The following is a 13,786-nucleotide window of genomic DNA, read 5'->3' as shown; positions in this document are numbered from 1 at the left end:
ATCCGCCCAAATATTTTGAAATAAGTTTAACTCTGCATCTACTTGTATTCTGAGAAGATGCCGGGGTAACCAGAACTACCCTCATGCACTCGATTTCTGCTTTAACTAAGTAGCCACTGCTCCGTTTCAGGAGACCCCTCTTGGCAGCCATATAACTTCTAAAGCTATAATTTGGTGGTACATAACCCGGGTGCTGGCAATAGTCTGTCCTCGATCTATAGTTATTTCCGGAGCCTGTTTGACACTGTAGTTCCCGTGATTACAAATAAGGTTCAGGTCATCTTGTCTTATGATTTTGGGAGGAACCGTGCGAACTTGTGGTAGGTTGGTGGATGGCGTTAGAGAGAGGTTTTTTGGTCACAGTTTCGAATGCTGACTTCTGGCGCGATGGTTCCGCCTGTGGAGTGGTTAGTCCGGACAAGATCCAGATCTCAATCTTTTCCTTGAATGTCATTTCGGTTTTGGCGGCTGAACTTTTTGCTGTCCTTCAGGCCATCAAAGTGGCTTTCAGGATGGATGAGGAGAAGATTGCTATCATTGCAGACTCTCTTCAGTCTTGCAAATTACACAATCACTCTGCCGTGGCTTCTGACCCCAGTTTCAAGTCGCTGAAAATTCTCTGGTGACCGGCTCATGCGGGGAACCGACTCCAAAGCGTGCAAAGACGCAACATTCCGGTGGCAAGGCTACGATATCAGCATTTTGGGATGCGCATGGTATAATATTCATCGACTACCTTTGAGAAGGGGAAACCCATCAGCGACTATTGTTATCTAGAATTACGTCCAATTTCGAATACAACATATGTTCCTACTTAATGCATTATGTGATTTAGAGGAAGTCGGTAGGTGTACGTGCATACATTCAGACGAAGGGTAAGAAATTTGAACCGATAAGTATTCCAGTATCATATGATCTACTCTTTAGAAGGTGTAAAGAAATGTCGCCCTTTGAAAAATATATTCAACTATACATTTTCAAATTTGATTTCTAACCCACTAGGCGGTCGATTTCCCCGCCATGAACTCAACCGAAGTTGCCAGGTATGGCATTGACCTTATTACGTACATATACAGTAGGTCCTATGGAGCAAATCATTTTCTCACTTTGAATATATAATCATCGTCTCGATGGCGGAGATTCATACTTTCCACCAGAACCTCCGGTTTCGTAGTCCAAACAAAATAAATAATGTATGTATGCTTTTTCCTTGGAAAATCGCAAGCTAACAAAATTCAATTTTCACGAAAAACGAGTTAAATCAGGAGTGAAAAATCGTTGAACTTACCTTGCGCCTTAAATAAAAGAAGTATCAAACAGCTACACAGGAATCTCGGGAGTCCCATCCTTCATTCATGTGATTTAGGAAAGCGTTCGAAAGTGTCTTCTGGCGAAATTCAAGAAAAGCAGCGAAGGTTCGAAAGCCCTTGGATGCAGACGGGAGGATGACGACGAGCCGGACGTGAGTTGTGCTTCTTCGTTATTCGGTATTCCGTTCAGATATCACCTGTCCAGGTGACAATCTCTAGAATTTGTGATTTTCGCCGCCAGACGAGAACAAATACGGTCGAAAACAGAAGATCTGCATCGGTCGAATGGGAAGTGTGGAAAACGAACGAAAGAAAGCACTCAGCACTTTTCAACAATTTTCCACTTGACACTTAAAACTCATTTTCCATTGGAAATCCTCTAGTTCAGCTTCTGAACTAGATCTTGGTCTTTTCCCGCCTCACTCTCCCCGCGTTATGAAAGTTCACCTCCCGGCGAAAGACTCATCTCTGCCTTCTAACTTCTCAGCTCCGACTTCCGGCGTGTTGAACTGCGGGGTGTAGACGGGAATACCAGCTAGGGGCAGGATGCGAGCGAATGATATTATTATTTCATAGGCATACTTCGTACAGGATATCTTCTACCGAGTCCATTGAATCGTTTCGATCGAACGTTGTTAGTAAGAGCACAATCATACGGCGAAGGAGAGCCAGGAAAAACGATGACATGTACTCCGAGCTCAAGTTGACTTTCTCGGTTTTCCAAATTCCTGAAATGATATACGAAATTTTTGTACATGGGAAAGTTGAAGTTTGAACATATTTTATACATAAATTTAAAGGAAGTTATGATTTAGTTCAGCTTGGGATATCAAGCGAAATTTTCCACACGCTCCAAGATGAACGGACACATTTTTCCAGATAAAAAAGCACTTGCCTGGAAGATCCATTTGCGAAATATCAGAAAACAGGACTTGATATATAGTTGCAACTTTGTCAAAAGTACATCTTTGGTTGATTTTGTAGGAACTACGGGAAAGTGTAGTTTTATCAAGAAGTAAACATTTATCATTTCGATTAGAGATTTTAGTTTATTGGGAACGGTTTTGAATTGTGAAACCAAAAACAACACCCTTAACTTCATTGCGTTCCTTTTGAAAGCTGTTCGTTTCCCTTCACCAGCTAAGCAGTGAAGCTAAATAAATAATCCATTGTTGTAGTTGACAATCATTGCAGTGCGATAGTTTCATTAGGCACCGCAAATCATGGAACCTTAAAAGCAAAATAATTGAGGCCACCCGAAATTCATTCATCTCTCCGACATTAAATTGAAATGTCCTTTGAAATCAGAAACTGAAGCGTGCAATGCTCTCGCTCTTTTACATACGAGTATTGTCCCTTAATCTGTCGCTTGGTCAGCATAAGAATTCTATGGAGCTTAGTAGATCTGTAAATGCACAGGAGGAGTTTGCTTGAAATTAAGTTGACCACAAACTGTGCTCAGAATACAAATTCTATATTTGAAGTCACTTTGAAAGATTCGGTTGAAATATTTAGTGCCTCAGTTGGAAGTTTTCAAAAGTTGCCAGAGTTTGTTTATGTGTTCAGGCGCTGGTAAAAGTGTTCGACCGAGAAAAACTCAAAGCACTTTCAGTTATAATTAAGTGGTAGAAACGAATTTTATTTGGGAAGTTATTCTGCTTAAAAGCCATTTCCTTCCAAATAGAAATTTTTCCGCAAGGCATACTCGCCTTTTACATTTACCAAATTGATGATGATTTAAAATATTTTAGTGATGAAGGTAAAAATGTGGAAGTTTTTGCATGTGCAAAATACGGCCCAGTTTTACGGTCAGTCACTTTTTTCTAATGTGATCCTGCTCACATTAGGAAAAAGTATGCACATACCGCCTGTAAATATCGTCAATGATTGTAAGGAGAATATACAAAATGTCAAAAAGAGTGTGTATCACAATATCGAGGGTGCGCATACATAAGTATAACTCAACTGAAGTGTACTGTCAACAAGCTTGTCTCCGCGCTAGCCAGGCTCGGCAATATGGCTTCAATACCTTATGATGGTTCCGCGGGGCAAGGAGGGAGTCGGGGGTAGTTTTAATAGGTAAAAATCCCACACGCTGGGGTGTTCAGCCCAGTGTCCATTGAAGATTTCCACCTCCCCAACAAATAAAAAGAAAGGTAGACAGACGAACAGACAGACATCGACTCGATTCTAGTAAGGTTTTTTTTCACATAAAACCCTAAAAATGATCAAGAGCAACTTGTTCAAAAATGTAATAACTTTTTGAATGAATTTTTGATGACCGATCTCCATGAAACAGGCACAATCACTGTCAGCGGTAATGACCTGCCCCCAGAACTGAACGATTCAAATTTCTCGGGTGAATGCTATCATGGAAAACTGCGTAATGAAATTGCTTTATGCATTACTGCAACCTGGCTGAAGTGGCGTTCCAGGTCTGAAATCTAAAATTTACCACAGTACTATCCGTCCTATCGCTCTCTATGGTTCTGAGTGTTGGCCGACTATAAAAGGCAATGAACGATGTCTTGCGGTAATGGAAACAACGATGTTGCGGTGGACTAGTGGCGTGACACACTTTGATCACATCCAAAGTTAGGATATCCGTGAAGGACATGGGGTTGCATCGATAGCAGAGAATGCAGAAGAGGCGTCTTCGATGGTATGGTCACGTAATTCATGCTGACGAGAATTCACTTGTTGAGATTGTTCTGAACATCGAAGTAGATGGTAAGCAACCAAAAGGCAGGTCGAAACAACGGTCGCTTTTTACGTTAGATAGGTACTTGCCTCGCCGTTGCATTCAGATCATGCTTTCGGTAAAAGAAAATGGCGAAACCGATCACAACGAGCCGACCCCGCTTGTGAACAATCTATGAGGCTCGACGTATTAACGTGGCTGAATTCGCTTTCGCTGTTTTGTCTAAAAAAAGTTGTAGATGAATAGTGAGCAAACCCGTTACTCGGAAGTTCCAACTTTTCATCAACTCATACCTGTCTCGTATCATCGGGGTATTCTGTCCTGGGACAGCAACAAGTGAAGAACTTCGCCGGTGGCGTTCGGACAAGATTCCGTAAATGTTTTGATCACTAGGCGCAAAAAGCGGTGGGCAGGTTACATATTGAGAGAGGACGAAAATTCCATTGCCTGTTATGCCAAGCAATGAAACCTATTCTCCTAGGACGATGAGTGGGTTAAATTACATGGCGCAGAAAATTTGAGGTATGCAGAATTCGCGATAAGTCATATGATAGCTTGGAGCGCACTGCCAAGAACGAACAGCGATGGCACGTAGTTGAGAGAGAGTTTAACGTATCGCATCTCACGTAGGCCTCCCGTTACGGCTTAACTTTCAGCTGCGAATGATGCGCGGGACGTTTTCAATAACAGATTGCTTAAAATCAACCGTCATTTATCCCAACCCATTCAATTCCAACCGCATCTTCCGAAGTCAAAATTCAGCAATAATTCTCCTCGTCCTACTTAAGTCCTGCTGGAATCCCACAAGGTTTCGTCCTTTCCGCAATCCTCTTCTCGGTCTGCACAGCGGATATTTCCAACCCCGCTCTTTACCACAGTCCTATCAAGATCCTGCATAAGCGGATTACCTCATAATTTACACCTCCACGAAGGACATAGTCTGCGGGCAAACTCCTCCGAATTCATATTGGAAGATAGCCCTCAACCCTCAAAAGAGCCGAACGATTGTCTTTCACGGGAATAGAATGATGACTTCGAAAAGCTGTGTAAACGGTGCCTTCAAATCGCTATACCCTATCCTTCGGTTTAATAAACCCATTCCACAAAATGTCAAAATTTTCTGCTGTAAACAGTTAATTAGACCTTCGGTCAATTTCAGATTCATCTTCTGGACGGATACCTATCTTAGACATATGGAGAGGTTACGCCTCAAGAAAACACAAGTCCTCCACCACTGTACCGACATATTTAAAAAAGACGATGGTACGAAGTACGTATCCAATACAGATGGGTAGGTGATGTATGTAATATTATAAAATTGATATGACCTTAGTATAATATTATATTACTATCAACGAGCGCGATTCAAACATCACCAAACATTACAACATCACCTACAAACGCCACATCACCTAACATCAGCGCGTTACTTTGCCATACCGCATTATCTGACGTCAGCATATTACCTTACATTACCGCATCATCTAACATCAGCGCATTACCTTGTATTACCGCATGGAGTAGGTAGCAAGATAAGTATCAATTGCCGCTCCAAGGAATTCAATTAGCACAGTGGTGCCTCGTCTTGATGCTGCAAACTTTTCAGCCTATTATTGTTATAGAATGGACGAAGAATGTGTTCTGATCTTCGGAGCTAGTTGGTAGCATTCCATTCATCAACCAATGAGAAATGTAATTGAGGGTATTAGAGCTCTCTATAAATTAACGGAGATTCAATTGCGCGATGAGAAGGCTAAAGAAGCGATTCGGAAAAATAACTCCTCGCAGACGATTCCCGGATTTAACGCCCCCGTGGTAAAGAGGGAGAATATCACGAATGGAGACCCCCTCGACCCCGAGACGCAAGCAGAAAATAACACACGAGCCGCAAATGGAGAACGTAAATGTTACAAACCAGAAACGGATAGACGATAGAGAAGAAGTTGAGAGAGAAGTTACCAAGAAATACATGGCAAAGAAGAGCAAAGAACTCAAAAACTCACGGTCCGATGCTATTTTCATTAAGAAAACGAGGGAAATATCGTATGCAGTTATACTGCCGAGCGTCAAAACCGACCCCAAATTGGACGAAATGGGAAAAATGGTGTCCAAAATTAGAAGGACTCAAAACAGGGATCTATTGTTTAAATTTAACCAAACATCAGCTGAACTTATTGCTGGCATCAATAGTGAAGACACTGTTTCCGCAAAGATCGAATACGGTCATGGAGCAATCGGTGTAGATGGTTTAGAGACCATAACACGTATCACCGAAGATGAATTACTCCAAGTATGCAAAAAAATAATGGGCAAGAGAGTACTGGGACCAGATGGTATTTCCAATAAAGTAGCGAAAGCTGAGGCCTACGAGAGACCAGATATTTTCATACAAGCAACGCAAAAATTCCTTAACGAAGGAATGTTCTCTAAAAAATAAAAACCGCCCGCACTGTTTGGTTTTGTTGCCAAATGGAACCAAACAAAGTAGCAATCCGTCATCATATCGCCCAATACACCTTCTAGATACATGGGAAGATACTGGAAGGAATGCTAACATATTGAGCGAGACAGTAAAACCTGAAACGGCTCTTTCCGACATGAGGCTCAGATTCAGGAAAAGTCGCCCCACCATTGATGCAATAAAGGTGGTAGTAGATACCAAATTCCGAATGAATACCCGCCGCTATCTGAGGAACATAGTGTCTAACTACTTTATACGCTGTGAGTTAAAGCACCGGAGCAACAAAAGCACAAATTACTATTGTGTCAGTTGAAGTTTCGCAGGGATCGGAACTGGTTCCACTGTTTTGAAGTTTCGCAGGGATCGGAACTGGTTCCACTGTTGTAGAACATCATGTATGATGGAGTCTTCCATCTGGATATACTCTCGTGGATGCTGTCAAATATGGTCGAAACCAAACACGTCAATAGAGTGTTACCACCTCGAGTCCTTAGCTCAGTCTTGTTTCACTAAGGAAATCAGTAGATGCTTATTACGATCGTACAGATGATGTGCTCTGAGAGTGATTTATGGTTTTTGAATGATATCAGACGACGCGGCGTTAGTTCTAGTTGGGCTGTTGCCGGTAGACATCTTGGCTGAAGAGATGACTCAGATTTACATCAGGAGAATGACAACGCAAGATGCTATGCAATTCGCGGTTTCTGCTGATGTCTTTAGAAAATTCCAGATCCTGGGTTAGCCGAAGGTAACCTATATCTACCCGTTTGCATTACAACTGTTTGTTGAGGCTTAGCAAGTGTGTGGACGTGTCGGAACGCCGTCCAACGCTAGCAACCACGACAAACACTCTGTCCACACGTTTGGGTTTAAGACTTTTAGTTAAGCCTTGGCAATATGCCGTTTTATAACAAAGTTTGTGACAATCGATCTCAATAAAATGGAACTGCGCGTTTCATACCTAAGCGTAACCTGAATAGAATTGTGCTCCACAATTGCCACCCTTTGCGGCTGCTGGCAATTCATTAAGGAATGACGGCAATGATGTTGCTGGTTATGTCGTAGAAGAATCCATAGTTGTCTCGCTATGACCCACATAGGGGCTTAAAGCTTTGAAGATATATATATATATCTTCAAAGCACAATATGAACAATTGGACGATATAGGAAAATGTATAGCCCTGCATTCAGGGAATTCATACAAAAAATTTGTTAATTTGTAAGTTCAGTCTATGCCACTAATCATAGTGAAACGCAAACTTGTTGCTATTTAGAAGGCAACTTCATTACCCCCCCCCCTCCTTATTTGTAAAAAAAGCCGGTTTCCGAAATTCTCTTTTGAGGCCAACTTAGTAGCACCAAGAGCGTTTTGCATGGACCGGAAGAGATGGTAATCATTTGGTGTCAGGTCCGGACTATACGGTGGGTGCAATAGGACATCCCATTCGAGCTCTCGTAGTTTTTTACGGGTCATCAAAGATATGTGAGGCCGAGCGTTGTCCTGCTGGAACACAACACCATTCCTATTGACCAATTCCGGCCGCTTCTGGTCAACGGCCTGCTTCAAACGGTCGAGTTCCTCACAGCAAAGGACCGAATTGAGGGTCTGACCATAGTTGAGCAGCTCATAGTGGATGATTCCCTTCCAATCCCACCAAACATACAGCAAAACCTTCCTGGCCGTCAATCCGGGCTTGGCGATGATTCGGGCCGGCTCGCCGCGCTTCGACCACGATTTTTTTCACTTGAGGTTGTCCTCAAGTGATCCACTTTTCATCACCAGTCACCATCCGCTTCAAAAATGGGTCGAATCCGTTCCGTTTCAGCAGTGCATCGCAGGCGTTGATTCGATCCAAGAGATTTTTTTCCGTCAAATCGTGTGGCACCAAACATCCAGCTTTTTTTTAATCCATCCATCCATCTTCTGCAAATAGTTCCAAACGATTTTATGGTCTATATCCAGTTCTACTTGATTTCGACGATTTTATCGGTTTCTGCGACGATTGGCCTACCAGTACGCAGCTTCGTTGCATTTTTACCTCTCAGGTAGTAAAAACGTAAAATATGACGAATTTTTTGCTTGGTGGACTCCATCTTCGACGCGCTATAACTTGAGACTGAAACGTACAATCATAACACTGTCAAAGAGATACTTGTAGCACAGATTATCACACTTAACGACACTTTTTCCCCAACCCAATACATTGAAATAATTCAAAGTCAAGTGAGCCTGGTCTGCTTGTCTCCATATGAAATCCTAGCTGCAAATACAAATACATGTAACAAATGGAGTAACTACGTTATAACATTCTACAATATATAGCAAGCAATAAGTGCTATTTGCTTATGAAGATGACCTTTATTGGGAGAGTACATTACCAATTTTAGTGGAGTTCATGAAAGGCTCGCGGATAAATAGCAAGCGTGATTCAATCAAACTGAAGAATGGCGGTATCTCAGAGAAGGGGACATAGGGATATTATCGCAATTCTAAGGACAGAATTCACCAAATCGCTTAAAGAAAGGATAACGATGACCTCATACTAATCATGCACACTTGGACGATTCAACGGTGAATTCCAAACATAATGATGATTTCATTTCTCCTTGCCATAGAATCCTTTTCCGTCGTGATCACCATGAATGTTTGCAATCACTCATTGCCTTTCATATGATTTGTTATCTCTCAAGTAAGTGCGCAGAGACTTGGAATATAAAGGAAATTCCCGTTAAGATGAATGGATAGTCATGACTGGACTTATTAACGAAATGAACAAATATGTCTGCAGAGAACAAACAGAGAGCAAACGTAGTAATTTCTTGATGAAATAATTTTTAGGATTTATTTGCTGACATCACATTTCAGATATGTGAGTAATAAGCACAAAAGCGATGTTAGCGTTTTATGGACCGTCGAGAATATTTTATCATTCAGAATGCACAAAGCAAAGGTTCAAAATATGAACATGAAGCAAATTTCTTACATTCACTAAAGATACGTTACTTCATCGACTAAATCTGAAACATGGATACATTTTGCATACAAAATCTGAACTATTTTTGGTAACAATTCGGCAGACACCATTCTATTAATATGTAGTTTTCATTTCAAGAAAAGATTCGAGTTGCGAATTACAAATATCATAGGCATAACAATGCAATTAACGTTATCGAGCTCTTCAAAATATGACTACCACTAAAATCGTGGTTTCTGCGTTGGCGTTGCAATTACACAAGGTCCTATTCCAGTAAAAATATATCGAAGTCAGAATAATAATAATCGCCATTCACCAAACACAATCCTGCAGTGTAGCGTTATCGTCTTGAATGAAATGTTCTAATATACTTTCCAGGCTATGATCCAATCGGCCAACAAGCCTGACGTGCTGTTGGTTGACAAGGCGGTGCGTAGGTTATTGATATTTCTATCCCCATAATATCAACACTGAACAGAAATACGTGGAAAACAAGGTGTGAGCCACTGGCTCGGGAAATCAGCACCTCAAGGAGGTGGTTGGAGTTCCCAGAATATTGTTAACTAGAGGCATGGTACCCAAATCGTTGTATGAATTGTGTGGGCATTGTACCCCTTCCCTAGATGTCTTGGGGGTGTCACGCAGCATGGTTCAAACTATGCAGAAGTACACCATTCTATAATACATACGTACTCGACGTCGCGAGGAGCGGTGATTGTGACAGCTCAGAAAAATAATAATCATTGGGGTCACAATCCAATTGGATCATTCAAGACAGTAAGGGTGCACTGCAGGACCACAGCACACTGTAGGAGACAATGGGGTCATCATTGCGAAACTCGACAGAAGCTGCTTTCTGAATATCCATAAATGAATGGCGGCTGCGTCCAGCCTCAAAGCCCAGTAGAATTTGACGAACGCACATCTTCCCTTTTTCTTTGTGGGCTATATAAACAATGGGCCAAAGAATTCAAATAAATATTTCATCCAATTCTTCTTCAATGGTGCAGCAGACCAAATCCTTGGGTACTCTTCTTGGCCTTGGCCTCCAGGATAGTCTTCTTTCAACCATCTCGATCATTCGATCGCGCACTCCAGTTGGAAAGTTTCAGCAGTTTTTACTGGCCTCGTCCACTGAGTCCTAGCACCGTTTGAGGGGCGTTTCCACTGGGCGGCGTCCTTCGGGTGTGACTTTGAATACACTGTTAGATATGCGATTGTCGCCCATCTATTCTACGTGACCGGTCCATAGCAATTTTCGTAGTTTTACCACCACCGATGCTGCTGGGTCGCCATAGAACTGATAAAACTAATCGTTGTCCGTAATTCACCAATCGGCTTCATCTTTTATCGGTCCAAGTATTCGACGTAGAACTTCACGTTTTAATCTGGCGATGGACTTCTCTAACACATCCGTTAGAATCCACGCAACATATCGCATTATGCTCTTGTAAATTCGAAGCTCATTTTTCCTGAGCACTCTTTTACTTTTTACTTTTTGAGCAGCATGATTTATTGGCCATCATTATTCGTTGCTGAACTTCATTTCAATACCATCTTTCGCTATGTTTACTCCTAGATATACAAAGTTGCCTACGTTTTCGAAATTAAAATTGCCCATTCACATGGTGCCTGCCTTATTGATTGGATCATGAATTTTTTTCTTTTCATTAATTCTTAGGACGACTTCTTGCGTTGTTTCACGTAGTTATAGGAATACTTCCTTCATCATTATCATCATCAACGGCGCAACAACCGGTATCCGGTCTAGGCCTGCCTTAATGAGGAACTCCAGACATCTCGGTCCACCAATTCGATATCCCTAAAAGCTGTCTGGCGTTCTGATCTAAACCATCGCTCCATCTTATGCAGGGTCTGCCTTGTCTTCTTTTTCTACCATAGATATTGCCCTTATAGACTTTCCGGGCTGGATCATCCTCATCCATACGGATTAAGTGACCCGCCCACCGTAACCTATTGAGCCGGATTTGATCCACAACCGGACGGTCATGGTATCGTTTATCGATTTCGTCGTTATTCAGGCTACGGAATCGTCCATTGCCATGTAGGGGGCGAAAAATTCTTCGGAGGATTCTTCTCTCGAACGCGGCCAAGAGTTCCCAATTCTTCTTGCTAAGAGCCATGGGGACGAGTCCATCCTCTTGCTTTAATCTACAGTTCGTTTCAAAGCAGTGTGTTAGCTCGTCAATCGCATGTAAAGGTATGCGATTCAGTCTTAGCCATTGTCAGTTCGGTCATTCGTACCAGTTTTTCTTGTAAGCGGAACCCGCGCATGATATGATATAGTGCTTCTCGTTTAATGATATCATACGCTTGATGGAAGTCGATGCTAATGCACATCAAAATTTAACTGAAAGCCAGTAGTTGTTTGACCGTGAAAATTTGGCCCATCGTGGATCACCCTTTTCGAAAGTCATATTAGTATTATATTTACTAATTAATTTATCTGCTCTAACCTAGCTTTGATGATTTTCGTCAACAACAATGAAATGCCTCTGCAGTTGTCACAGGTAAGTTTGCCTCCTTTTAAGGTTTTGTGTGGAACAAAACCTTATTAAATTCGGCTCAATGTCTGTCTGTTCATCTGTTCGATTGTCCGCCAGTATCTCTGTCTGTCTGTCACACCCGACTAACTCGGAAACGGAATCACGAAATTTGGTGAGAACATGTGGTCTGTGTGTCTTTTTACATGCAATGAGTGACCACATTCCATTTGACACATACTTCAAAGTGGCGGCGGTGATAGTTATCGTAATAAAGTATGTATCTATCAACGATTTGATTTGATCCACCAATATTATTTCCGAGTTGTCAAAATCTCGGCAGATGCCAGATTTCACCAGCTCGAAACGCCAAATTTCTTTGATTTCCCGAGCCAGCGGCTCATAGTTCACCTTCTTCGCCACGTATTTCCGTTCGACGTTGCTGTTATGGGGGATAGCAACATCAATAATGTACGGCGTATAGCGGTCAGTCAGAATTTGCCGGTCCCAATACATATTGTAAGAAAAACTATGAAGTACTGCTTGAGGCTCATATTGGTAGACCGGACATGTTGCCGTGATCAGCCCATGCTTGTACGTAAGGTTTTGATAGATAACCTTACATACAGCATTATACCTGGTGATGTATTGCATCGGTGCCATAATAACAAATAAGATAGTGCAACGTCCCTAACGGCAAACCACACATTCTGCACTGGTTGTTCTCCACCAGTTCTTTCATGATGAGATTTTTATAAGCTCGAATGGCGGCCACACCGTCCCGAATGGCACACATGAAACCCTCCGTCTCAACAAAGAGCTCCCCAGCCCAAAACCATCTGGTCGACAAATGCAAATCGTGTCTGCGGGGTCCCGGACCCTGTCTTTCTTAGGGATAAGGTAGAGTCCGGTCGACTCATGACTTGAACTTCTGCACACTCCAGTTCTTGGAGCTGTTTGTGGCTCATCAAACTTCCTCTTCGGTAGCATCCGCAAAATTCATGCCAGGCGTATTGGCAAGGCGAGTGCCTTCGGCGGTGATCCACTCAGCATGCTGGGCGGATTACTCCCAAAGTCCACCCCAATACTCTTTCGCTTCCATCACCGAAAACTGTACTGTCTTAACGCTCTGTTGGGATTCGTTCGAGTTCCAGAGAAAAAGCTCCGCTGGTTTCTCGCATATGTTGCATCCTGGAGACGTCTGGAATGACTTTCATCATACCGCCGTAACCGACTGCATATGACAGACAGTTTCTGCTTTAGTCTGTCCAGAATTTCAACTACGGGTGTCTCACTGGGGATGACATAGTTTCTGTAAACCCTCTGCACTTTATTAATCACCCATCTTTCCATGGTGGATCTCTTTGGTCACTCAAACCAATAACGCGAAAGCGAACCTTATGAACGTGCAATCTGGCAGCCGTAACTGCACCACAATACACTAGTGTTTGTAGATGCAGCGGCGACGTATCAGCACACAGTCAAGATGCAATCTCATCATTGATTTGAGATAGAATTCCCGGAGTTGCTGGAGATGCATAGAACCTGGGAATACCTGGTCTTTGCAAAGAATCCATTTCCGAGAATTCTATACCGGCTTTTTGAAACTCGCCCCGATCCTCAGCGGAAACCTCAGCTGGACGGTGGAGAAGAGTGCTTCGGAGAGTACTGGAACTGCAGTGCGGTTTAGTGTTGCTGATGCCGCCGCCTCTGCCCCATCGACTCTTGGTTAGAGTTTCCCCGATGATCCAACCCCCCATGACTAGCAGTTTCGACGCCGTGCTCTCCGTTACGGGAGCCGGACCCAGCCAACAAGTCAGACGAATCCCACAGGT

At 42.6% G+C, this 13,786-nt stretch overlaps 1 protein-coding gene across 1 annotated transcript in view; it reads right to left on the bottom strand.

Annotated features, from left to right (window-relative positions):
- The window catches only part of LOC119657375 (carbonic anhydrase-related protein 10), a 402,093-nt gene that overhangs the window by 367,070 nt on the left and 21,237 nt on the right, over window positions 1-13,786 (bottom strand). The window contains exon 2 of the mRNA XM_038064260.1: window positions 1,289-2,038. Within this exon, the coding sequence (XP_037920188.1) occupies window positions 1,289-1,346 (58 nt within the window). The 5' untranslated portion in view covers window positions 1,347-2,038. The remainder of the gene's footprint in view (window positions 1-1,288; window positions 2,039-13,786) is intronic.

The sequence above is a fragment of the Hermetia illucens genome, chromosome 5 (assembly GCF_905115235.1).
Source record: "Hermetia illucens chromosome 5, iHerIll2.2.curated.20191125, whole genome shotgun sequence".
Lineage (NCBI taxonomy): Eukaryota > Metazoa > Arthropoda > Insecta > Diptera > Stratiomyidae > Hermetia > Hermetia illucens.
This window is presented reverse-complemented; position numbering and strand designations above follow the sequence as displayed.